A 27,832-nucleotide genomic window follows, 5' to 3' on the forward strand; every position below is an offset into this window, starting at 1 on the left:
AGTGATGAAGAAAGTATGCGAAGGGCTAGGTATCCAGCAAAAAATTCCACGCTGCAAATCACCCCAATCAGCTGGACTAGTAGAATGCTATAATGGTACGCTAAAACTAAAATTGGCCAAAATTCAAGCGAGCTCTGGTCTTAAATGGCCTGACGCTCTGCCCTTAGCACTCCTATCAACAAGAATGACTGCGCATTCGCGAGTGGGACTTAGTCCTTATGAAATAGTGTTCGGCCGCCCGGCCAACATAGGGGAGTGCCAAGGCCGACAAAATTCAGTGAGATCGAACACCCTGTACTGCTTGACTATTTGTATGAATTGACGGCTAAATTGCGTGTTTTACACCAACAGGTTCACGATACTCTGTCTCAGGTCTCTGAAGGTCTAGGTCATCACATCGATCCTGGATCCTGGGTGCTGGTCAAGAATTTTCAATGGACAAAGAATGACCAGCCCCGGTGGACCGGCCCTCATCTAGTCCTTCTCTCAACAAGATCAGCCGTTCGAGTGGAAGGAAAGAAAAACTGGATCCACGGTGTACACTGCAAGAGGGTCCCTTTGCCTCTGCCGTATGACCGGTGGGTCCAGGAGGGTGTCGCTGACTCAGAGACTGAAACTGTGCCTCGTTTTCTGCCGTTCAGTAATGCACGTATAAAAGCAACAATTTCTGAACGAGAAAGTGACAATCTTTTGCAAGAAGCTGTGCTACCGTCAATTCGATTGGACACTACAGAGCCTGAACTCCTGTTTCAGGACCAGACAGTACCTGGGAAGAAACGCTATAATCTGAGGCCGAGAACTATGGACTAATAAAATGTTTTCCTTTTCTTTGCTAAGTTTTGAAAGTGCAGCTCTCCCTTCTGAGAAACTTTTTTATTTTTCGAACCACCATCCGGGTTCAGCTGTAGGGTCGCGGTTGCCCAAGTCTTTGGAGTGCAGCTGAAGATGTTAGGTCGACAGTTCTGGTTGGTCTAAGGGAGTTGCCCTGGACTGCCAGAAGCATTCCTTAGCATAGAACACCCTACCATCGCGAGCAGCATTTAGAGAGGATGGAGTTTTTCGAGATGGAGAGACCTGCCAAAACAATGAACTTTAAAGCCAAAATATGTAGAATGATGACCAAGAAAAGCTTTTTGATATTATGCATTTTTATGTTGTTCAGTGTAATGATGTTTTTAATAGGATATGTTTTATTCTCTTTTCGAGTGACATTTGCACCCACTACACAGCCCATACCTCCTCCTACTGTTTCCTCGCATTCTTTCCACCCTTTTCCTGAACATGAGTCCGTTAGGAGATTAGAGTTTATTAATAACTCCTTCGTTCAGCTTTTGCACCAACACCAACTAGTAATGAAAACGACTAACTGCTGGGTGTGTGGTCTTATGCCTCACACAACGGATAAAGGTATCCCTTATCTGGTCCTGCCATTCAGCCACAATGGTTCTGTGTGGGCATACAGAACTACCCCCTACGTTCTGTAAAAGATAATCCAAAAAATAGTGCTCTAGTTAAGGGTATAGTAGATATGATTAGGGAAGATATTTCCTATGAGACTATCCCGAGAGATGAGACACTAGTGTATATTGGATGGAACATGACCGGATATGGAGTTACTCTGAGTGAGAAACAGCAAGCGAAGAGACGCTCCCCGATTTGGATTGTACCCCATCAGGGTCACCTATGTCTGCAAGGTACTGGCAAGAATCCCAGAGCTCAGTTAGGGAAGAGCATCTGCACTGAGACATATGTTTTTGCGTCCCAGACTTCCCCTTCGTTCTTAGCAGCTAAGGGTACCCATTTCATCTGCCATGATAGAGCCTATACATGGTTGCCCCCTGACTTTTCAGGCACATGCTTTGTTTCGTTCCTGTTGCCTCCCACCTATACAGCTGCGGCAGATTACCATAAGACAAGGATAGTTAGAGGTGTCTTCAGTAAAGAAGACACTGCAGGACAAGAAGTGGGAGACTTCTTTAAGGGTTTTCTGCCGTTTTGGGGACCCATGATTAACGGCAGGAACATAAGGCAATTGACGAGGGTGGTTGAATCCACCGTAGTTGAAACTGCCGGTGCCCTTAGTAACTTGACTGCTGAGCGCCAGTCGGATCGTCTTATGACCCTTCAGAACAGGGTCGCGTTAGACATCCTACTTGCAGACCGAGGTGGGGTATGTAGGGTGATCCAATCGAGTTGCTGTGTTTTCATTCCAGATAACGCTCCAACAGTGTACCAAGCCATCTCCAAACTACATAAGATCTCCGAATCTATTCATGTGGATAAAGGAGATTGGTCGTTGATGGGGTGGCTCTGGGAACTGTTATCCGCCTGGGGATGGAAGATTCTGATGGTCATTGGGATGATCTTAGCCATTCTTTTCCTGTTCTGTCTGTGCGTACAGTGTGCTCCTGCCATATGTGGCCTCTGTGCTACATCATGTATAAGGAAACCTGTATCAAGGGACGAGCTAAGCAATAGAATGATGCTACAGCAACATCTCAATGACTTTATGAATATAGACCTGGACTCAGATTAGCATGAGTATAGGTTATTGCCTATGTAAGGGCAAAAGGAGGGTCTGTAGTACTTAAAATTCTGGACCTGTGTTATAAACATCGTCGTATCATGATGATTTTGATGTCAGCAGACCGAGAATGGCTAGTATAGTATGCACAAGCATTTTTGTCATATTCGAGTGACGATTTCACCCCGAAACCAGAGATTCCGTCCTGAACCCTCGGGTTCCATTTTGTATACGGCAGCCATTTTGTGATTGCCCTCACATAGGCTGGTGACTAAGGCCAAAAACGAGTCAGAAGGACACGTACACCTTTGCTGACTTCTACACGACCTGGGCAAGCTGACTCCACTGCCCAAGGCCAAACCTGTTCGGTCAGTTCCTCTCCCAGTGTCCGATCGAGATAGTATCAAGGCACAACATGCCATAAACCTTTCATCGCACACAAACCACGCCTAATCTTACACACACCTGTCTCTGTTCCTTACTTTATGACCTGCTTTACGAGGAGGAGGTGCCCGTTTTTATTAGGGGTCCGCCGATATCTGAGGGAAAATGTTGGGCCTTGCCGGGTAATTTATTGTGGGCTGGACAAACTGAAAATAAGCTTGTCATCATGATTCTGCTTTTTCTTTGTACTGAAAATATGTGAATGGTGAACTGTAAACTAAAGAATGTTTGCCTGAAGCATAATATTTTGTATAAAAAGAGAAGGCTGGCTTTGTAGGATTGAGCAGTCTCCTGAGAATATACACCGTGTTGTACTTCTAGGACGCCTGTTACTTGGTTGCAGCCAATAAATTCGATCTTTGACTTCACCTAGAAGACTCTGTGTTTCTGTAGTCTGAAACAGGAAGGACCCGAAGTCTTAGGGTGTACCCCTGGCACCGCTGGGTTCTGAAAACTCAGTACTTTAGTAAACTAGAACTTGTGAGAAGACATTGAAAACAGGAAAAACAATAAATGAAATAACCCCGCTAGATAGAGGTGATGTGGCTCAGAAAATTCCCCAGATGATCAGGGAAGGAGGATGAGGGAGAACACGAGGGGAAAGGACATGGGAACAGGAAAAAAAAATGTCAGGGTGCCAAGCCCCATGGTCGCCCCCAAAAAGCCAACTCCCACTACGAAGGCCATAGCCAGCTAACTCTTACAGTGGTGGGTTAAATCCTGGAATGCTGACATTTTGTGTAGCAAGGTCAGACGGGCCATCAATTGCAGTGCCACCCCTAGGTTGCTCATCAAGGTATCCCAAACGGAGCCCCAGTAGCACAAAGTACTGTACAGTCCGCAGGAAATGTAAAATGTCACAGGCGAGTGCGTCAAACCTTCTACACCTCCAGCACTTGAAATCGTCTGCAGTATGTGCTTTATAGATCCACTCCGGCGTCCAGTTCCAGTGGTGTAGGAACTTGAAATAACTGAATTTCAACCTGACCTCCTGGAGGAAACTGCCATGGTCTTTCCAAAGGTCGTGTCTGTCCTGCTCAGACAGTGAGAGGCACAAACAGCAGTGGTGCTCGAAAAAAGGCTGTCCATAGTGGTAACATACAATCCCACCAGTGTCCTTGTATCCTTTCCACAGCAGGATATAATGCAACATTGGGTCAGTCTCAAGATCATAAGGGGGAGCACCCAGCATCTTTCGCAGGCTCTGCAGCAGCTGTCGGTACTGTCAGTGATGCGACTGTGGCAGTCCACAATCACACATGAGAGTACCAAAGGGGGCCAACTCACCGTCCCCTACTATATCATCAACAGAGCGTATCCCTCTGGTCTTCCACTGTGTAATCGGAGTTCAGATCATACTTTGTTCCAAGCAGCTCCTTGAGAAGAGCAGGTGTCAGCAATGTGTTATACGTCTGAGTCAGGTGAAGCGGGAGGTCAGTCAACCAACACTGTTATGCCTCACAGTGGCACTTATAGGCAGCCAAATCGTTCATCGAATTACCTCTCAAGGGCCTTCCTGACCTCCCACAGCACCTGTGCATAGGAGATGGACCCAACGTTCTGCTCCAAGTTAGGGGAGAGGAGTTGGCCTAACAGCTAGGGTGGTCGACCTCGAACCTAGGGAACTGGATTCGAGCCTCGGCAATGCGCTGAACATTCTGTGATTCTGGGCGAATCACTTAATCTCCCCGTGCCTAAGAAAAATGAATGTGTCCTAATGTAACGCAACTGGTGCTATGTAATTCGCTCTGATACCCTATTCGGGTCAAGTCGCACTATATAAAACTCTACTAAAAAAAAAAGTGCTGCCTCAGATATTTGCACCATCTGTGCTTGTTTTCAGGGGCTTTATACCATGCTGTATGCATAGACCAATGGGCCTGAGGGGTTTGCAACCATCGAAGTTTATGGTTGAGTAGCAGAAGATCATGATCAGAGGTACTGTTTGGAGGATCAAGGCGTAAACGTTTACGATGGACGCAGTAGGTGAAAGTATAGTCCGCGTCCCTCAGGTGCATCAATCACCATGGATCCATCAAGGCTTGCTCATCAATAATGTCAGAGAGGATGAACCGGTCTCGGGGCTGCCTGGTCGTTGGGTTTCTGGACTTGTCAAGGTGCCATATTCCAGCACCCCCCTCATGAATACCCTGGCTGTCCAAAGGAGAGCAGGAGTTTGGTCAGCCGCCGGGGCATAGATAGAGCCCACACACTAAGACTCATTGAGCATCTGAACCTTGACAAAGTTATATCTGCCCGGGGGGGTCCTGCCACGTCCACAGTGTGCAAACCTCCAGGAATTTGTGAGAACAGATGTCCAACCCACTCTCCCCCTGTTCCAAAGGAGTAGATGGGTGTGTAAGGGTAGTCTGGATCCTGCTGGCATGTAGTACCGTACTCATCCAATCCCTTCTGAGTTCATCATGTTCAATAGGTGACAGGTGTGTGTCCTGGAGCAATGCTACATCAAGGCCGTGCATCTTCTGAAATGAGAGAATTTTCTGCCTCTTGATAAAATAGGTCAGGCTGTTGACATTAAGGGGCATATTTACAAGGAAGTGGTGGAGCACGCTGTTGGCCTCCTTGGCTTAACGCCACGCTCTCCACTCCTGAAATGCAGGGCTACACCGTATTTACAAGAATACGGTGCAGCTTTGCATTTCACCCTGTGCTGGTGCTAAATTTAGCTCCCTAGCGCCAATGCAGGCAGCCTTGCACCATAGTGCAAGGGTGCCTGCGTTGAGGGGAACAGGCCTGACAAGTACCACGCATCAGGGGGTTGACTAACACATTTCAATGTGGTGGTCCGCATCACCGTACTGAAATGCAAAGACACACATTTTTATGGCTTCCTGAGCTGTCAACTGCTGGAGCGCTGCTATAATAATTAGAAGTCAAAATGAGCAAAGCTGGCAGCGCACATTTAGGGGTTCTGGTTTAGCTACGTTCGGGCATGGCACTCTAATCCGTCACGTGAGACATCCTGTGATTCTGGGCAAATCATTCAATATCCCAGTGCTTAACAAAAATGAATGTGTTCATCTGTAACGCAACTGGGGCTCATATAAAGCACTATGATCCCCGATACCTTCGGGTCGAGTGCGAGCTTAATAAAACTCTGAAAAAAATGCAGGGGACATTCTTATTCCAACTCTAATGCTAACCCTATGAAGCACCCTACAACTTTAGGACTACTTATACAAAGACGGACTGTAATCCAAGTCACAGAGTTTCAAAACCACTACTTCCTGAAGTAAGCCTAAAGGAGGTTCTGGCGGTGCCTGACCAAAAGAACCAGTGAAGGCCAAGTTGCGTGAAGTTTGGGTGGTTTCCTAGGGTCAGCTCAAACTGCAGCGGTTTAGGGAACGCAACTCTTCCCCCTTCAAGAGTTTGACATCAGCCACTGTCCTAGTGGTTTATTGATTTCAAACAAGTTTTTATTGGTTGTTTCCAGACAAAATTACATACGGTAAATCATATAAAGACATACAAGGATATATACAGAAGGACAAACATCAACTAGTCATATAAGAAAGTAACAAGTGCGATGGTATCGTAGTTACCTTCAATGTGCAGAATGGTACAGTAGAAAATCATAGATACAAACAGTACTAATACATACTTAACACAATTTCGAGGCATATGTAGTGTCAGGGGAGAGTGCCTTAAGGTGAACGACATGACAGTAGCGTCAGGAGGTGTGAACAGATACCCGGTTGGAGAGGCGTATCACAGAGAGCGGGGGGTTAAGATAGCCGGTGCCGCTAGTAGGTCTTGGTGCGATAGTCAGATCTTTGAGGGGAGCCGGCCTAGCGTGATTGAGGTGAATCAGGGCGGTTTGTGTGAGCTAAGATATGAGTCGAGAGTGTCCCACATGTGTCTGGTAGAAGATTTCCATGGCGAGTTCTGGAGGGATATATTGTCGGCGCCTCTAAGATTGATGACCCAGTTTAACCAGCAATTAAAGGAGGCTTTTCGTGTGTCTTTCCAATTGTTGAGGATAATCTTAATTGCCGCAGTTAGAAGTAAGACTAGGAGTGTCCTGTCCTTTTCAGTCAGTGTTTCTGCTCTAAGGAAACCAAAAACTAGCGACAAGATATCTCTACTAGGGGAGTAAGAGAAAAGGTTAGATATGAAGTCGAAGATCTTATCCCAGAATGGTGTCACACAAACGCACTGGAGTATGAGATGATCAAGGTCACCAACTTTCTCCTTGCAATTCCAGCAGATGGGGTCCTCCCTCATTTTGGTGAGTGGAGTCGGGCTCCTGTCCAGTAGGCCTTGTGCAAGAGCCAAAACTTTGTCTGGGAGAGTACCGGGCTAATTTTATTTCTCAGGATAGAGGCCCAAGTTTTGGACCAATCTAGCTATCAGGGAGGAGGACTGCGATCCCCAAAAGGTTACCATCTTCTTATTAAGGGAAAATTGTTGAGGGCGTATTAGCTTATAGAGCCAGGAGACCTGATGACCTAGCCTATTTAACTTTGAGAGATAATGTGGGAGCGAAGGAGAGAGGAGAGGTAACTTAATGCTTTATTTAATGCTGATTTTATTTTTAGGAAGTTATACAACTCAATTGATTCTGGGTTATAAGTAGCTCGTATTTCTTTAAACGAGAGGGGGTAAGCGCCGTTGAAGAGTTGGGGTGGAAAAAAGATGCCCTTGTTAACCCAGGAGTCATTGTATAGAGTATTTTATGATCGTTCCAAAGTGATTCAAGTTAGGAGCTCTTAATACTGTTGTCCAGAAATGTATCGATCTTCAGTAGGGCCAATTTTGTGTTCTTAAACAAGGACTTTGAGCATGTAACCGCCTTGAGATTCGTAGTCAGCAGGGACGCAGGGGAGAGATTCATGAGGACTGATTTCTCAATGTCCAGCCAAACTGGGGTGTAGTCCTCTGATTTACCGAGCCAATAGGAGCCTTGTTTTGCTAAAAAAGCCGTCTGGAGAGTTTGAAATCTGCAAGATTGATCCCACCCAGTGAATTATCTAATCTAAGTTTCTTCATGCTAATTCTCGCTTTCTTCCCTTTCCACAGGAATTTGGAGAGCAGGGCGTCTAATTTATGGTGGAAGTCCTCAGTTAAATGGAGGGGGAGCATAGTGATTATATAGTAACTAGGGGCGAGATCATCATGTTGATGGTCTCAATCTTATCCCACCATGTTATGAATCTTGGGGACCATGCATCAAGGAGACATTTAATTTTCTCTAGGGTGTTAGCCTCGTTGCGATGGAGTGTCTCGAGGATCGGACTGCCAAATTCAATCCTCAGATATTTTATGTAACCAGGTTGCCAAGCAAGCCCAGAGTCCCCTAACATATCTCGGGTACCAAGGATGTTCAGAGGTTTGACTTCGGACTTGTCGCGGTTTAATTTGAATCCAGAGTGACTAGAGTATCTTTCAATGGTGGACATAGGTGCTTTGATGGAATCACTCGGCTTCTCTGTAACCACTAGGATATCATCAATCTCCGAATGACACACCCTTTATATTGCTATTACGTTTGATATCCATGATCAGTGGTTCCAAGGCCAAAATAAATAATGCAGGAGAGAGGGGACAACCCTGTCTGGTTCCATGTTCTAAGCGGAAGGGTTCTGACAGGGTGCCAATAATAGCTATTCGGGCAGTAGGGCAAGAGTACAGGGCCAGGACCATATTGATAAATGCCTCACCTAGATTAAAAGATGACATGCATTGTTTTAAAAAAGACCATGATACTCTATCAAACGCTTTTTCTGCATCTAAGGTAACGGCGATGGAAGGGATGGGCGTTATCTTAGCTTCTTCCAGGATGTGGCATAGTAAACTCGTATTATCATTAGACAAGCGATGCTTGAGAAACACCACCTGCAAATTACTAATCAGCTTTGGCAGAATCGCCTTTAGGCTATTGGCTAGGATTTTTGCATAGAGCTTGCAATCAAGATTGATAAGCGAGATTGGCCTGTCATTTTTGGTTAAAAGGGAGTCCTTACCGTCTTTGGGAATAACGATGATGTTGGCTTCACCCATTGATTTGGTTACACAGCCGTCCTTAGCAATAGAGTTGAACAGTTTTAGTAAGGTGGGTTTTAGTGACATATCAAATTCTTTGTAAAAGGAGGCCGTGAAGCCGTCTGGGCCTGGGAGGTTATTGCTTTTGAGGGATTTAATGGATATAGAGTTCCTTTTCAGAAATGGGGTTCCCTAGCGCTGAGCTCTCAGTTTCAGTTAATTTTGGTAGGTTCAATGTCTCTAGATATTTAGTGCAGCTCTCTAGATCTATTGTTTGTTTATTTTTGTAAAGGTCCTCATAGACGTTTTGGAATGCCTTTAGTATCTCGTTATGTTTAGTTTGGACAATGTTCTTGGAATCTCTAATCAATGGGATGGTGAATTGTTTCTGTTTGTGCTTGAGATACGAAGCTAACAATTTGCCTGCCTTATTTCCCTCACATCATTTTAGTGCTTTAAATGTATTAATCCACACACCCGCGCCTTTACTCATTATCTTGTTGTATTCATATTTCTTCTTGATCAAAAGGTCAAGGATGTCTTTATTATCTATATTCGCAGAGTGTTTTACCTCAAGTGATTTTATTTCTTTCTCTAGCGACTCCAGTTCTTGATTTAGTTTTTTATTAATTTGCATCTTAATACTGATAATGATACCTTTAATAGTTGCTTTGAGAGCCTCCCATAAAGTAGATGAGCTTGTTTCAGGACGGTCATTTAGTTCAATGTATTCTTTAATTGCGGATTCGATCTTTGTTTTGTTTGCTGGGTCAGAGAGGATGTCATTGTTGAATCGCCATCTCTTTGGGGGAAGAATAGAGTGTGTACCTGCGAGTTTGGCACTAATGCAAGAGTGATCGGAGACTAGTTTGGGGGCTATATCTGTTTCGTCTATGAGGTGTGTGAAAGCACTTGAGAGTAGGATGTAGTCAATCCTAGAGTAGGGGTTATGAGGGGCCGAGTAAAATGTATAGTCTCTTGCCTCTGGGTGTTGGAGACGCCACAAATCCCTTAGGCTATATTTAGAGCATATTTTTTTGAGGATTTCATGTGAGCGGGAGGGCCGGTATTTGCATTTAGATTCGCGGTCTATGTGTGGGTCTAGCGGCAAATTAAAGACCCCTCTCACTATGATGAGGTCATCCTGCGGAAGGCTCTCAAGATTACTGGAGACCTTCTCCCAGAACTCCGGTAAGTCGGTGTTAGGGCCATATATGTTGACTACATGGATGGGGTCATCACCTCTCTGGAGGTGTGTGATTAAAAGTCTACTCGATAGGAACTCGATAGAGTTGTGATTTTGGCCTTTTTTAGCAATGAGGGTAATCACTCCTTTTTATGTCGAGCCTAGTGCAGCGCATGCGCAGCACTAGGAAAACAACCTCTTGCCATCAGCACAGCTTTCCTAAAAGCTCATGCATGTGGGGCTCACATGCCATTGGCCATTGCTTCTGGCTTTAGCACACAATTGGCCAAAGGTGTGTGGAAGTCCCAGCTTCTTTTAAAAGGTTTACTCCCAGAGCGATTTGCTCTCGGGAGCCAGCAGAGGTGTGCAGGGCCATCTGGATTTAATTAGCCGTGGCGCACTTGTCAAGTTTGCTGGAGGGTTTTTGGACAGTTTTAGGGGTCTCATCCAAGCGTCCTCGATGCTGTGCACGAGTCTGGAACACTTTGGTACATTTTGCGAACGCTCGTGCTGCTCCCACAAACAGGCTTGCAAACTTTTCCTTCAGTCATGCACTCGTACACTTTAAAGGTAAACACTGACATGGGATATTTTTCTACAGCTCAGGGAATTTAATCAATCCGATTTTGCAGGAAGAATTCTCATCCGTTTGTCCGCTTTTCTTCTACATCGATCCACTGAGAACTGCAATGGCTGTGTGGATACACAGTTCTGGGAAAAGATCTGTGTTAACAGTGGTAAGCCAAGGGTAGAAGCTCGTGACAATCAGAGAACAGGCTTGTGACATTCTAACATTTAGAAAAAAAGTTGTACGCCCTGGAATCTAGATCAAACTAAGAGGCCCCAGACTGAGTAAATCCTTCCCTGTAGCTAATGGGACACTGGGAGAATGTAAAATAATGTATTTGTGCTTTATTGTAAATCGTTTTACTCACAATTTGTAGAATGTGAACTATTTAATTTTATTTCACTGGGTTTGATTACATGCTTCTTTTGTTTACTTCCCAAGTTGCAGTAAATTGTTCAGACATTTGTTGCTTGACACGGAGGGTACTATTCGCTTTCTTACATATTTTTGATTTAGCAAGGTCAGAGAAGGAAAGTTGCAAGGCCAAGGAGGTCATGTTAGCATAAGAGTACATGAAACAAGCTTTTGCAGGGCTTAATTTGAGCCGGTGATTTCCGGTGGGGGCCACCTGTACCTATTTATGATCCATCTGATTTTTACTGAGCTGAATAGAGGAAAACACACAGATCAGAAAGACGAAAGAACCATAACTTAGGGAGAAAGCAGGAACCATCTAGAGTTAGAGAAAGGGCCAAGGGGGAGGGAGGGGGTGAGGGTGTCTGGTAGGGTATTTAAGGCTACCAGCCTGGCACTTGGCACGTCCCCGTTTTATTAAACCGGCCGCTGAGCTTCGGGCACCGCCATACTTTCTTTTACAAACTAAGCACTAGCTTTCAGGTTGTTGCGTTTAACCCAGGCAGTAATTATCTTCCTTGTTTCCTGGTGGATGATCAGTTGCTTTTTGACAAATACTCGCTGAAGGGGTGTTCAATATCACATGAATTCACTGAAGGCATCTGTGTATGTTTAAAGTTTTACGTAGCAAGGAACCAGGGATAAACTGAGACCAGAAGTAGGCCCGGAGACACCAAAAAAGTGCCCCACATTTGTAGATCGCAATTTTTCGCTAACTGTGGCTTTATTAGAGCTGAGGGCTAATTTGAGGCAAAATATTTGATAAATGACAAGCGTTCTTCCCTTAGCTCTGCTCGGCTCTACTAATTTCTTCACCTACCCTCATGCAACTCAGTTCTTCACCCACCCTCTTGCAACTCACATTCTTCTACCTTCTGTCCTGCACCTCTAGCTCTTCATCCCTCTTTTTGCATCGTCTCACCCCGCCAGTATTCTCCATTCAGCTTGTGTGTCTTTCCTCCCATGTTGTCTGTTCTCCTTTCCCTTTCTCTACCCCCTTCCTGCCCTGTCATTCCCTTCTTGTATTTGTTCTGAGAGGGAGAAAGCTCGCCCTGTTGTTACCTGGTTTTTCATCGTCCATGCACATGACAGTACCTTTTGCCCGCACCAAAGCCCCTGATGCTCTTGCCTCCTGACTTCTAACTATTCCTTGTGGTGGGGAAGCTAATTGCACTATTGGTGAAGGCTGAAATATATATTTTCGTTCCACAAACGCCAACATGAGTGGGATTGCCAATAATCAATGCCTGATGCCAAAGAATGAACTTTGACACAATAGGTCAACAGAGTTTTCTTTTGATTTTGCATATGAAGCAGTTTTAGAAATTGACTGGACTGCTTTGTAAAATGAGTGACTCCATTTCATATGTGACATCTTCAGTCCTTCCTGTTGTTTTAGCCAACCTCACTTTGCGTGTGAGGGAATTTGAATCCATAATGTTTCAAAAGCCAAGACAGGTTGATTATTTTACATGACATGGAGCCACTTCCCAGTAGTTTAAAAAGCAGGCTAAAATGCTTTTTTTGATTTTCTATTTTTCCCCACCTAGTCATACTTTTTATTTAGGTTTTGTATTAATATGTGGTTTGAAAAGTGACACTTTGTTCATGATATTAACCCTCTACTGATCATCTCCACATTTGCAGTTTTCAGCAGGATCATTTGCACTAATACGGCTTACATCTCTTCTCGGACTGCATTCTCAACTTGGACTGCTCTTCTTTTCAGAATCCTTAATCAGGGCGGTAGGGGAAGGGCAGAGATGACCCTGCAAAGGCGAATCCCATCCCAAAGCTAATGGACAAACGTCAACACTTTTTAAAAACAAATGAGCCTGCTGTCAAAACGCTACCTAAATGTAGTTTTAGCTGCACCTATCACTCCTCATGTGTTGACCAGCATTAGCAGCGTAACATACCTCAAGAAACACAGGAAAAGTTCTGTGCTAGGGCAAATTAACCTCCTTTGCCACACACTCTAACTTATACTCGTCTGTGGAAGTGTCTCTGCTCAGAGCCGTGCTGCAAGAGAGCAGACACAAACCACACTTTATGTTCTGCCATCCCAGGTCAGCCCATCATACTTCTCAGTATGACACTGAACAAGCCAGAGTGTGTGCATGTTCTGGGTGGCGGCAGGCTGCTGGACTGCGTGGAAGCTGTGATAGTTGGCCCACACACACAAATCGGGGGGGAAAAAGCCAATGGTTGGTAGGCCCTGGGCCTCGGGCCTCCGTTGATTGGCTGACTACCCAATCAGACCCTTCAAGGTGCTTATTTTGGTGGATATACCAAGTTTCCTGGGTAACTTTTTATTGGTTTGTCAGAGGCTGATGAAAGTTAAGGGAGTAAACTACCAGTAAAAAGCTGGCGATGGAAAATTGTGTGAGCCCCACTAAATGTCCTTTTTAGGTCTCGCATACGCAGCACACATGTGCTGCATTGGGAAAAGACCTTTAGCCATCGATTTCGTTTGGCTGCCAAAAACTTGCACGCATTGCAGCAAAAAAAAATGTTAAGACTCCCCCCGCCATTTTTACATAAAAAAGAGTAGACCCAATGGTACTGGGGCCTGGGTGAGAATTGGTACGCTATAGAGTGGCCCCAGTAGCTAATGACAAACTGAAGTTTATAAACTTAGAAACATATAAGTGAAAAGATGAATCTGCAACAATTATGTCATAAGGGAATGTTATTTAATCACATTACATCAAATTCATAGCGAGGGGAGCATTACGTTTTTGTCTTTACATAAATAACAACAAATTTTGGGATTTTCTTTTTGAAAATAAAAATTGATTACTATTTGTTACAGGGCTCCATCGAAACAAACAATAAAATTCATTGAAAAGAACTGCCTGCTGGGTGGTATTTATAAATTTAGCGGGTGGAGTAGTCTTGTCTTGCCTAAAGTAAAGTCCTTTTTTAGGCCAATGGTGATTGCTCTGTTTGCCAATAATTAAATTGGGCCCCTAACTCATCATTCTTTTTACTACAGGCACAGTTTCACCTCTGAAAATCTGGTTAAAAGGAGTTATTTCTCTCTCTCTGGATTTGCCTGCCCTCAGTACCATGTAATGAGTAACTGGTTGAGATGATTCTGCCCATTGAATAATTCATAATACACATGGCCAAAGATTTGAAGCCCTTTCTGCAGTGCAATATTTAAATATGGGCTGTTCCTGCTCATGAATATAATAATTGCAGGTTACTTTAGCTTTGACAAAAGTTAAAGCTCCAAATTTCTATAAATGTTGCCTGAAATTTAAACAAAATGAGTCGTCTAAGGGGTTGTATAAAACGTTCAGAGAGGATTCTCCTTCTTGTTAACAGGACAGCATGTGCGCCATACCTCTCATGACTGATAAAGCCTCAGTATGTCTTGCCTGCATTATTGATCAATATGTGAATCAACAATAGTCCAGTATATCATGCACCAGCCCAAGACAGGTGACCTGCCTTCCGGCCTCAATTTGCTGAAAGCATTGTCATCCATAGCCCTCACAAGAAGCATCAGAGTGTAAGTTGTCTTTTGGTAGGAACCAGAAAATGAGAAAGCACTAACCCCACTCCCGCACCATCTTATAACATACATTTTAGGCAGTCACCTTGCCTTGTGAAATTGCACACTTACTTTGTCTAGACTAACTTTACCTTATGACCTGCCTGGGTAGGACCTGGCACCGGAAATGCACATGTTCCTCCTGCAAAAAGTTGCCTCTTGGACCCCAAATCATCAAGCTAATTGCATTCTTTCAAACTCTCACCTTCCCAGTGGCGCTTGCATGCTGTCCTTTGGTAACAGCTTGGCTCCATCCTCAAGTTCTCTGTCCCATGGCACAGCTGTTCAAGTCCCCAACTATGGTGCCAGCCTTTTCACCATTGTTCCTGTACAACACCGAAGTTCCTCACATCACCAACAAGCATCGGAATAGCCAACAGGTCTCGCCTTTGGGACCTTATAAGTGTTTAGCCATGCAACAGTTGAGGTTGTTGCACCAAGGATATTGTGCTGGATAACCAAACACTTATAAGGTTGCAAAGGCGAGACCTATTAGCTATTCCAATGCTTGTTCCTTATGGTCTGCTGGGGAGCATAAGACATGAGGGATCCAGTTATGTTTTATGAAGCCCAAGTCTTCTTCTGAGAGTTTGGTTTCTTGTAGGAGGATGATGTCCCCTTTGGTTTTCGCTAGGTATTTCCTGCGCTTCACTGGATGATTGAGGCCCTTAACGTTCAGAGATACAATATTAAGGTTCTCTGCTAAGGCTCTATTCTGTGTCATGGAGGTGTTTGCTGTCGCTAATTACTGGGCGCAAGTATAGGGGCAAGCCTCGTCTGATGGTGACCCAACTCCATTGCCAGCTAAGTCTGTCTGCCTTACAATACCTATCATTCAGGAAAGACAACATTTTATAATGCCTTCACAGGTAGTATACTGTCAGAATCAAGGTTGCAGCTTCCTCTGACCCATTAGCTTGGATGTTAACTTTGCCAATTGGACATTAACATTATCTGCATTACTGTGTCTGCGCTGACTAATTGTCCCAATTGTTCCTACTGCTGATATCATAGGCACACTCATCATCCTACCGGTGCTCCTACCTGGGCTTTAACTGTATCTAGGTGCTAATATTGACAAGCGCAGTCCCTGGGATCTTTATCGACCTTGCAGCCTACGAGATATAGCTCATTGAGAGTAAGGCTGCCCTTAATCATCGCGTCACCTAGCCATCTCAACCACCTCTTGACTAGAAATGGCGGACAAAGAGAGCAGATCCTCCTACAAGAAAGTGAAACCAGAACCAACCATCTCAGAATCACCGATAAAAGCCAGACCGGACCTAAATAGCACAATGGACATGATATTAAAAAAATTAGCAGAAGTCCATGACCTGGCCAAATCAACGAAACAAAACACTGATGCAATGCAACTAGAACTAACCGCAATCCGTGCCGATATGAACACGGAAATGTATGAAGCGGAACAACAAATAAGCGATGCTGAAGACACGACCTCCCAGGCCACCAAAGAGATCAAACACCTCCTCAACATCACCAGTGAGCTTAAGAAACAGAACGCGGAATTGGAAGACCGAAATAGGAGAGGGAACATACGTATTTTCGGTATTCTGGAAGGGTCAGAGTCTGATGCAGGATCATGCGTAGCCTTCCTCGAAGCTTGAATACCAATGATAATGGGGATAAACTTCCAACAGGGCCTGGAACTGGACAGAGCCCATAGAATTCCGTCGTTCAACCCTCTAAATAGAAAAGGCTATCGCCCCATGATCTGCAAACCGCTCCGCTACCAACACACAGAAGCCATCTTAAACTACGCCAGGAAAAATCATCACGTCACCTGGGAAGGCCAACGGATTACCTTTACACAGGATTGCTCCAAAGACACAGTTGACACAAGGAAAGGATTCCTACAACTTCGGGACATTCTGAGGAAGAAGAACATTCAATTCTTTTTTGCAGGACCCTTGAAATTCAGAATATTAGAGAATGGAAAACCAAGAATCTTTACAAACCCCCAAGACCTCGCACGTCACCTGGAAGACAACCCTGCCCAGGAGATGGACCTTTCTGGCGGCTCCTCAAACAAGTGGAAAACTTGATATCCATTACTTTGTATTCTTTGTCACACAACACTTACACCATTACTTTGCTTTTGCACAAATGTCATCCAAAGAAGCCCTGCATGATGTACTTCTATACAGTTAGACATATTCAGTGTTGTAAGTATGGTAAATCCTGCTAATTTTCAAACCCCATGTTAAATCACGACTCTTGCATCTAGAGTTTAGTTTTGGCTCCTGAATTAGCGGTGCCAACTCACTGTTCTCATTGTCACTTATCACTGGAATTCCAATTCCCAACGTTCAATGTTCGTAAGAAGTGCTACGGCACTTTCTGTTACTCAATTTATATGTACTTAAGGTTTATATGCTTGAGGTTTAAGGTTTAAGGATGCTTGGGGTTTAAGGTTTAAGAATTTAGGACTAAGAATACTTAATGATGTTCCTAATTAGACCTGACCAGGCCAGAATAGCCAAAATGTTCATTCCTATAATCGCAAGAGCGACCCTCTTTTTAATATTTCTCTCACAGTTTCACTCAAGTTTCTCCTGACATAACTTGTTTAAATGAAAAACTTCTGTGTTGCTCTCAGACAGATCTGCCGTCGCAGCTCCTAAGTTCGAGTTCATCAAGGGAGGGAGGGGGGGATGAGAAGGGGATGGGAACGGTAAAGGGAGGTGGGAGGGGGATGAGGGTGGAGTTTAAGGTATTTTTGTCCTAGTGGTTTACGTACTGTCTAATCATTTTAAAGGGCTGAGCAACCCCTGGTCATAAGCACTGAATGCCCATGCTCTTCCACTCAGCATTTCTGTAAGGAACCAGTTACGTTTCAGCCCCACACGGGACCAAACTAGTCCTCGTGGATCTCTAGGACCAAACACTCTGGTCCTGTGATCGGGGTCGATCCGCAGCCCTAGTTTTGTTGTTTTTGCCTGAAGTGCTCACCCCCATGTCTGCTAAAGGTGGGTTTATGAGAGAGAGTTTACTGTTCACTGGCCAGCCGCCTACAGGTGCTGCTGGAGAGGGTCTAGAATAGGTTTGGTTTGCAGGTATGATGAGGGACGGCTGACCTTTTCCATGGAGCGGCGCTGTTAGCAGATAAATGTGCACACTCTTGCTAGCAGTACTAACGGTGCCACACAGGGCTTGGCATCACCATCACCGTTCCTTTGTAAAGTGTACATGTTTATATTACTTTCATGTTTTACATCTCAAACCTTGATTTCCAAACCTGTGCTGAATATTCTCAGCCAGCAGCCCATCCTGACATGGTTGGAGGGGGCCTGATCCAGTCACTTATTGCGATTGTGAGGATGATTAAGTGGTGATAAACAGGTTTGACATTGAAATCCATCGGCTTTGAGTCTCTGTGCCCTCTCCTTTAAGATTTCACTAACCAACAGTGTTTCATCAGGCCCCTCACACCTCTCTGAGGAGGAACACCCTAGACCTGTGGTCTTAAAACCTTTTAATGCCACGCCCCCAACCCCACAGCGATCGTCGGGCGCCCCTTAGAATTTTTGACAATTATTCTATTCAATTGGCAATGTTTAAATATGTCTAGATTCATTTAAACATTGCAGTTAAGTACTGTTTTCAGAATGCAATCAAATACATGATTGCCAAACATACTATTCTGGTCAGGCAGGCTTTAATATAGCCTTATGGCCCGCTGCCGAGGGCCTGCATCTCTGGACTATAACGGGTTTAGGGCCCTTAATAACCGGTATATCCAGAGGCAGAAGGGCTATAAGGCAATCAGAAGATTCCACCCACTAAGGGTAGAATGTTCTAAATTAAAAACAGAAAAATATGAAGACAAACATCTGAATGTTGGAGCTACAGACTTATACCAGCCATTACAAGCCCGGAGCTGCTTCAATGGAGCTCCCAACATTCCAATGTTCTAATAACGGGTACAAGTACCCAGAGTGTGTTCATTTGATGTGGGGGTTTTGAAAAACATTTGGAGTCCCGTCCCTTTTGACACATACTCCTAGCTAGGATATAACTATATAAACGTCAAAACATGTTAGTGATGGCCCATTGGAGAGCAGCTGACTGCTGCTCATTATTTTAAGCTTAAAACAAAGCACCGTTATCAGCATAATGCTTCTTTTGACCAGAGCCTGGTGCCCCACCTGGGATCATCTCAGGTCCCCCTAGGTGGGCCCGCCCCCAGTCTGAGGACCCCCACCTGGGATCAACTCAGGCCCTCCTAGGAAGGCCCGCCCCCAGTCTGAGGCCCCCCACCTGGGATCATCTCAGGCCCCCCTAGGAGGGCCCGCCCCCAGTCTGCGGCCCCCCACCTGGGATCATCTCAGGCCCCCCTAGGAGGGCCCGCCCCCAGTCTGAGGCCCCCCACCTGGGATCATCTCAGGCCCCCCTAGGAGGGCCCACCCCAGTCTGAGGCCCCCCACCTGGGATCATCAAAGGCCCCCCTGGGAGGGCCCGCCCCCAGTCTGAGGCCCCCTACCTGGGATCATCAAAGGCCCCCCTGGACCCCCAGTCTGAGGCCCCCACCTGGGATCATCAAAGGCCCCCCTAGGAGGGCCCGCCCCCAGTCAGAGGCCCCCCACCTGGGATCATCAAAGGCCCCCCTGGGAGGGCCCGCCCCCAGTCTGAGGCCCCCTACCTGGGATCATCAAATGCCCCCCTGGGAGGGCCCACCCCCAGTCTGAGGCCCCCCACCTGGGATCATCTCTAGCCCCCATAGGAGGGCCCGCCCCCAGTCTGAGGCCCCCCACCTGGGATCATCAAAGGCCCCCCTGGGAGGGCCCACCCCCAGTCTGAGGCCCCCACCTGGGATCATCTCAGGCCCCCCTGGGAGGGCCTGCCCCCAATCTGAGGCCCCCCACCTGGGATCATCTCAGGTCCCCCTAGGAGGGCCCGCCCCCAGTCTGAGGCCCCCTGCCCTAGACATACATTTCAAGCATTCTCATATCCTAAATAAAACATCACATAAGATCTGACAGCATTAGAGTGAATTAATCAATCAAGATTTATTTAGAAACTAATTAATATCTCACGAAAGTAATACAGCAATAGTACAGAAGACATCAATGAATCTATTCATAAACACTGGTAGGAAACAAGGAACTGGTGGATCAAAAGGATAAAATACATCCTATATTTAAAACTGATTACACGTTTTGATTAAACATTCAAAGATAAACAAACTGACTACAAAGATTCCATGGTTAATCACGCCACCAAAAAATTGTCATCCAAGAATGCAAAATGGTGATTTTGCCTAACTATCACACAACATGCGGCTCAGTGACATTTATAAATGATTCCTCACTCTCCTGAAGAGAAGCGGTGTGCTCACCCTGGCTATCACACAGCATGCGGGTTGGAGAGTTTCATTATTAATCCGTATCTGCTGAACAGACACCATATGCTCGGCCTGGCTATCACACAGCTGCAGCTCCGTGACCTTCATTATTGATCCACCACTCTTCTGAAGTGAAGCCTGGTGCTCAGCCTGGCTATCACACAGCTGCAGCTCTGGCACCTTCATTATTGATCCTGCACTCCTCCGAAGTGTGCTCGGCCTGGCTATCAAACAGCAGCAGTTCTGTGACCTTCATTATTGATCCTGCACTCTTCTGAAATGAAGTACTCGGCCTGGCTATAACACAGCTGCAGCTCTGCAACTGTCATTATTGATCCTGCACTCTTTTGAAGAGAGGCTGACGTCTTTGTAGGTTTGAAAGTTCACAAAAGATCTTCACACATTTACTGCAATGATATGGCTTTATCCCCGTGTGTTTGTTCGCTGATCAATCCTTAATGTTGAAGATTCACTAAACCTACGTCAACATTCACTGCACTTGAATGATTGTTCGTGTGTGTTTTCTAATACCGTATATCTCTTCTCACATTCATTGAATTTGAATGGTTTTTCCAGCTTGTATTCACAGATGTTTCCTTAATGTTGACGATTCACTAAAACTGCTTCCCCATTCACTGAAATGATACTGTTTTTCCCTAGTGTGTGTTATTTGATGCTGTTTTAGGTGTGATAATCAACTGAACCTCTTCAAACATTCACTGAAATGATATTTTTTTTCCAGTGTGTGTTCTCTGGTGCTGTTTTAGGCTTGATAATCGACTAAACATCTTCACACATTCACTGCATTTATATGGTTTTTCTCCAGTGTGTGTTCGCTGATGAATCCTTAATGTTGAAGATTCAATAAAACTTATTCCACATTCACTGCACTTGAATGATTTTTCCTGTGTGTGTGTTCTCTGATGTCGTTTTAGTCCTGATACATATATAAAGCTCTTCCCACATTCACTGCACTTGAATGGTTTTCCCCCTGTATGTGTTCGTTGATGAACCTTTAATGTTGATGAGTCACTAAAACTACTTCCACATTCACTGCACTGGAATGGTTTTTCCCCAGTGTGCGTTCTCTGATGCCGTTTTAGGTTGGATAATCGACTAAACCTTTGCACACATTCACTGCAATGATATGGTTTTTCTCCAGTGTGTGTTCTCTGATGAATCCTTAATGCTTTAGATTCACTAAACCTCTTCACACATTCACTGCACTTGAATGGTTTTTCCCCTGTGTGAGCTCGCTGATGAATCCTTAATGTTGATGAAGTCCTAAAACTACTTCCACATTCACTGCACTGGAATGGTTTTTCCCCTGTGTGTGTTCCTTGATGCTGTTTTAGGTGGGATAATCGATTAAACATCTTCACACATTCACTGCAATGATATGGTTTTTCTCCAGTGTGTGTTCTCTGATGGTATTTTAGGTCTGTTAATTGAAAAAAGCTCATCAGACATTCACTGCACTTGAATGGTTTTTCCCCTGTGTGTGTTCGCAGATGATTCTTTAATTTTGACGAATCAATAAAACTACTTCCACATTCAGTGCAATGATATGGTTTTTCCCCTGTGTGTGTTCGTTGATGTCTTTGTAGGCCTGATAACTGAATAAAGCTCTTTACACATTCAGTGCATTTGAATTGCTTTTTCGCTGTGTGTGTTTGCTGATGGTGTTTTAATATTGATGACAAATTAAAGCCCTCACTGCATGTGTCTGAGACTTCTCTCTTAGTTAGTGTCTCTGGGTCTGGCATATACTTGTTTACATCGTGTGACTGTACTTCCTGAAGGGCCATCATGACTGATAAAGCACTTGTGTTATTCTTGCATTCCCTGTATGTGTTGTATTTTGCATGTTTGCTTTCAGATTAAAGAATAAAGTGTAATGGTCAACAACTACTTCCCAAACTCATAATGTGTGTAAGGCTTCTTCGTGGGCAATTGTGTCTTTAGACTGGATAATGGTTCTGCATGCTTGCGGGTAAAGATCCATCGTCCTTCTGGTCGGTGCACACTGGGACAGTACTCTGTATTTTAGAAAACAGAACCCTTATTTCTTTTAACCTTCAGTTGTCTGACTCCACTCCATTGCGCTTTTCACTGGTTGCTGTGGATTGGTCTGAAACAGTTTACAATGCACCTCTAGCACTGAATGGTGGTCGTTAGTCTTTTAGGAAGCAGAGCACTGCTGTAACCATCACATACCAACCTCATGATCAAAGCTGGTATTGGACATGTTTACTCAAGAGGAGGTTTATCAGTGTTGTCTTAATTTTCTAGAGGTAATTTCTTCGTTTTGAGGCACGGAGGTGCACAGCTGAGACTCGTAGAATCACTGAATTTCTCATGACCCTTGTCCCTTCTTCCAGGATGTCCCAGTTTATGTTCAGGTCCGGCTGGCTCTGACGGCACTTAAGTTTTCCTCAATACTGGAACTCAATATTTTGGACTTTGTTTTTGTAGATTTATAGTGTTATCTTCCTTATTTTGAAACATTTTGTACAATCAACAATTGTTTTCTGTTGGATGTAAAGAGATTTAAAATTACTTAAAGGGAAACATAACGGAATGTGCATACACAATTTGTAATTGATTGTATAAACATCTCTTCATTACCATTTTTAAAACTTATGATGGCATATGTAACCATACACAGAAATTTACATAAACGTTGCTTTGAATATGCCACATCTTAATTTTTTCAGCAAATGTTTTCATGAGTAACTTAGTAAATAAAAAAAGGGCGCTCGCATAGCACTCATACACTAGTTACAGCTTTAGGTAGGTGCATATGGTCAAGGTTTTGTCAAAACAAGTACAACTCTTTGAGTAAGAGATGAATCAGGAAGACTCAAGATAGAAGGGCGGACATCAGTATGTTGTGCTATAAATCAAATATTACTGTTCACAGAGGTTCCTGTCTTCATTCACTACACCCACAATATGCAGTAGAGCAGCAGTTTAATGATTGTATTTACTTTGTGGTTTTACTTGTCTCAAATATTTTTTTTATTTAACTTTGTTTTATTGATTTTAGCATAAGGCAAGTACAATACAGTTATCATATATGCCCCAAGAAATACAGTGAAGAGGAGTCTTGGTACCCCCTCGTCCCCTACATGATAACGCAGTTCCGCATAAGTTTGTTCATATACGAAGTATCCTTGGGTGCTGTCTGTGTCGAGGCTCCTGTCTCATCCCTACCCCAAAAACACCCAACAAGAACAAAACCCTCCCCCCCTTGAAACTACCCCCACACTACCCCCACCCCAACCAGTGCGCCATGCCTTTGCCTCCATGTGTCGTTGAGTGTGAGAGCAGCTAGGTGTCTATGTTCCAGAATTGGCCTTAGGAGGCTGTGCATCAGTAAGTTGCAAGAGGTAGAGATACATTGGGCAGGTTATTTCCTTAGATTCTGTTGCCAAACCGTATGAAAGGATGCTGTGAATTGCGTAAGAGTGGCTTTGGTGCGTTCCATAGCCAGCGTGTACCAGAGTTTATGTAGCCAGCCTGTGTGAGTGGGCCGAGTGCGTGTACCCGAGAGAGATAAGATGTGCTGAACAGCCGCGCTCATGACCAGACCCATTTGTCGTTCTCTGGTTGATTTCAGTGGGAATGTGAGTGCGTTAGGAAGCCCCAGTAGTGTGTAGGTGGAGAATCGGGGAACTTCGGTATTGAAGTGACTGACAATATCATTAAGGACAGCTGTCCTGTAGGCTGTGACCTCCCTGCAATCCCAAAGAAGATGTGTTAATGTGCTTTCTTCGTCACACCCTCTCCAGCAAGTCGGGCTGCGATTTCGGGTTGTGTTAGCCAATGTCGGATTTGAAAGTATTGAAATCGTTGTGGGGCGGTGATGTTGTAAAGCTGTGGTAGCTCTGTGAACTGTATGAACCCCTCGAGGTCAAAAAGATGACCCGCAGATCTGCAGTCTGACCTTCGCCACTGCTGGAACGTGTTCTCGTCCATCCCCGGGATGAAGTCGGGATTATCGAACAGTGGTGTAAGTGGTGATGGGAAAGTAGTGAGCCCTCTTTTAGCTGTCACTGAGTCCCACACAGGCAGCACTGTGCGCATTACGGAGGATTTCTCAAGGTATGTAGGTCTATTAGCGCGTTTTAAGAAAGGTATCTTCCAAATCTAGGTTTGCGCCATCGCCCTGTCTTCTCTGACTCGGGCCTGTACCACTCCACTAAATATCTCAATTGTTCTGCTTGGAAATATTGCTGTAGGTTGGGGATCCCCAGACCCCCCTCATCCGGTGCCCGATAGGACAAGCTTCTTCACATCCTTGGCTTTTTCCCTGCCCGTATAAAGTGCTGCACGCATCTTGCAGTCTCTTAATGGTGCCCACGGGGGGAATCACCGGAATGGTCTGAAAAATATATAAAAGTTTGGGGAGTGTGGACATTTTCACCCCAGCGACGCGCCCCAGTAGTGATAGAGGCTGTTTCTGCCATCTCCTGAGGTCCCCTTGGATTTGGGAGGTGATGTTTGTGTAGTTCAGGGTGACTGCTCTGTGGAGGGGGGTGAGGATGATCCTCAGGTATGGGAGCTCCGTCTGGACCTGCAGGCCCCCGTGGATCGGAGGCGCTTCATGAGTGATATGTGAATTGCTGCCTAATGGTAGGATCATTGATTTCCCCCTGTTCATTTTGAGGCCCGACACCCTCCCAAAGGCCTCTACCTCTTCCAGGAAGGCAGGCACTGACTGCGTGGGATTGTTTAGGGCAATCAAGATATCATCGGCATATAAGCTGATTGGGTGGGGTTCCCCCCCCAAGGTAATGCCAAGGATGTCCGGGTTGCCCCGAAGTCTCTGCGCTAGGGGTTCTACATAGAGCACAAAGAGGAGGGGCGAAAGCGGGCACCCCTGTCTTGTGCCTCGCTGGATGTCAAAGGGTTTTGAGTAACCCTGGGCGTAGTACTACGCTACGCTAACGGAGCATACATAGTTTGTGCTGATTCGCACTCTGCAAATTGCACGATGTACAGTACAAAAACGGTGCTTCATCAAATAGCATAGCAGTTAAATCAACAAACATCCTCAGATGCTTTGATAAAGCAATTTTACTTGCAAAATATCCAATATCAAAATAATTCTACAAAGAGCCGCAGTTCAACTGGTCGTTACTAGATGTCCCTCACGAGTCAAATGAAAATGCATTGAAATTATTCTTATATCAAGCTGCAGTTCCACTGGTCGTCCCTAGATGTCCCTCATGAGTCAAATGAAAATGCATTGAAATTATTCTTATATCAAGCTGCAGTTCCACTACTTGTTACTAGATGTCCCTCACAAGTCAAATGCAAAATCATTGAAACCCTTTCATCAAGCATTTGCAATTGACTCGTGAGGGACATCTAGTAACCACCAGTTGAACTGCAGCTCTTTGTAGAATTCTTTTGATATTGGATACTATAATATTCACTGCCCACTGCTAATCTCATCCCATAATGCTTTGCAGGGCCTTTGTTTGGGATTGTTTTTTTGCCCATAATAACTGTGCTTGGGGTGGCCCTAAGAGGATAGGACCACCACCAAAATTGTTCAACAAGATGTGCTTTTTGTTTTCAAGGCATCTGCTTGGTTCTCACCCTAGGTTAGGGAGGATCCCAATATCATCACATCTCCCACTGCTTGCTAATTTTCCAGTTTCACTTTTGTGAAAGTACTATGTGCTTTGTAGCATATAAAGATAGAGATACTTATTTTATGATAACTGCAAGATGTCATTTGCAATTATTTCACAGAACAGACAAGTACACAAGTACAGTGCCATCAGCTACGCTATGCAATACTACGTGAGTACGTGTAGTTCAAAGTAAACTACGTGCAGCTAGGTGTAGTGCTGCTATGCAAACTACGCCCAGGGTTAGTTTTGAGCCCAGGCCGTTGACACGGATACTTGCTCGCAGTTTATTGTAGCAGCTGGCAATCCATGCTCTAAAGCATTCCCCGATGCCGAAGTGCACCAAGGTCTTCTCTAAAAAAAAACAGTCCATTCTGTCAAACGCCTTCTCGGCGTCTATAGACAGGAGCATGGAGTCTGACTGCACGTAATGGGCTTTGTCTAGTAAGTGAAGGATGCGTTTAGTATTATCACTGCATTGTCTGCCGGGGATGAATCCGAATTGGTATGGCTCTATGATTCCAAGGATTCGTGGTCCAAGCCTGGAAGCTAGCACCCCTGTGAAGATTTTGAGGTCGAGGTTGAATAGGGAGATTGGGTGTATAGGCAGCACATTGAGTAGCATACTTAACCGGTTTAGGCAGTACAATGATATCGGCTTCTAATATGTCAGTGGGGATCGAGCCAGGCCCCTGGAATGAGTTGAAAAGTCTGGTAAGAAGCGGTGCTATTAATGGGCAGAAAGCTTTGTAAAAACCAGAGGAGAAGCCGTTTGGCCCGGGTGATATCAGGGGTTTGAGGTGGGATATTGCGCTGATCACCTCTTCTATTCTGATAGGTGCGTCAAGCGAGGCTGCGCCTACTGCATTAATAGCAGTTATCGCCGCTTCACACAGGTAGGCCTCTCCATTTTTGTCAAGAAAAGGATCTGCGCTGTAGAAGGATACGTAATATTCTCTCAGCTATCTGCTCATCATTGCTTAGCTTCTCACCCCGTCTTTTAATGGGATTATTGAGCCCTTTCACATTTAGGGTGATAACTTTTAGGGTGGCCTCTGTCATTTTGCATGTTGAGCAGGAGATAGCTTGATTCTAGGGGGGGACGACCCCTACGTAATATCTCAATTGAGCTCATTTCCCCCACGGCACACTGGTTCCCTCCCCCCTCCCATTGCCCCAAGCCCATCCCGGACCCCTGGGTTCCCTGCCCTAACCCCAACATTTACTGAACCCCTGACCCAGACCGCTCCTCTCCCCCCGTCCTAACCCCAACAAGAAAACCCCAATAAGTTACAATAGACCCAAGCCTGTATACTCGTGTCACAGGCCTGCCGTGAAGTTACCTGGTTGAGCGTGTAGCCTCGGTGATCCCCCCGACCCCCACATTCCCCCAGACCAGCTTTTTAGTAATGCAATTGAGTCCCCATCTCGCAAACAGATCATGCAGTAGATGATGTGTCTCTTGTCACCACATTCAGGGCCGAAGCCCATTCCTGTGACATTGTGGCTTGGCCTGGTTTCAGTTCTTCGAAGGGGAGCGTCTGTGGCCAACTCGTTGCCACCCTCCTCTCGAGGGTTTCTGGGAGTGTTCTGGGGAGGTATTCATCTTGTTGTGTTCGAGACCCAGTAGAGCACAGGTTTCCTGAAGGGATCTCAGCTGTTGCAAGGTTCCATTCCATTTGAAAATCAGGCGGAAAGGGTGACCCCAGGAGTACGGTATCCCCTTGTCCCTCAGGAACGTCGTGACAACTCTGAACGCTTAAAATTTTTGGAGCGTGATGGTCGGCCAATCTTGGAACAGTGCAACCGAGTGCCCCTGATATTGAAGAGGTTGCTTCAGACGCGCCTCTCGAAGGATCCTCTCTTTCAGTGGAAAGTCCGGCAGGAAGGCCAGGATATCCGGGGGAAGCAGGCGTGCGCCTCGCCAGACCTACTCTGTGTGCCCGGTCAATGCGATTTGCAAAGTCTGTGGGTTCCTCTAGTATCTCCCGGAAAAGGCCCTGAAAATACTTGGTGATATCTGCTCCTTCTTCTTTGGATGGAACTCCTCTGACTCGGATATTATTGCGTCTGGACCTATTTTCTAAGTCCTCGGCGTGTGCCTGTAAGTCCACTTGTTGATTT

General features: G+C 45.2%; 2 protein-coding genes across 1 annotated transcript; one reads left to right on the forward strand and one right to left on the reverse strand.

The window, feature by feature from the left end:
- LOC144805448 (uncharacterized) overlaps positions 1–27,832 on the forward strand; it is a 502,220-nt gene that overhangs the window by 264,984 nt on the left and 209,404 nt on the right.
- Positions 20,218–22,293, reverse strand: LOC144805449 (uncharacterized). Its single transcript, XM_078672000.1, has one exon. The coding sequence runs from the start codon at positions 21,872–21,874 to the stop codon at positions 20,780–20,782; it is 1,095 nt and encodes a 364-aa protein (XP_078528126.1). The 5' UTR covers positions 21,875–22,293; the 3' UTR covers positions 20,218–20,779.

The sequence above is a fragment of the Lissotriton helveticus genome (assembly GCF_964261635.1).
Source record: "Lissotriton helveticus chromosome 1_1 unlocalized genomic scaffold, aLisHel1.1 SUPER_1_unloc_10, whole genome shotgun sequence".
NCBI lineage: Eukaryota > Metazoa > Chordata > Amphibia > Caudata > Salamandridae > Lissotriton > Lissotriton helveticus.

Bases quoted from the DNA above. Each gene is read 5' to 3' on its own strand.
- LOC144805449 (XM_078672000.1), bottom strand. From the start codon at position 21,874: ATGATGGCCCTTCAGGAAGTACAGTCACACGATGTAAACAAGTATATG.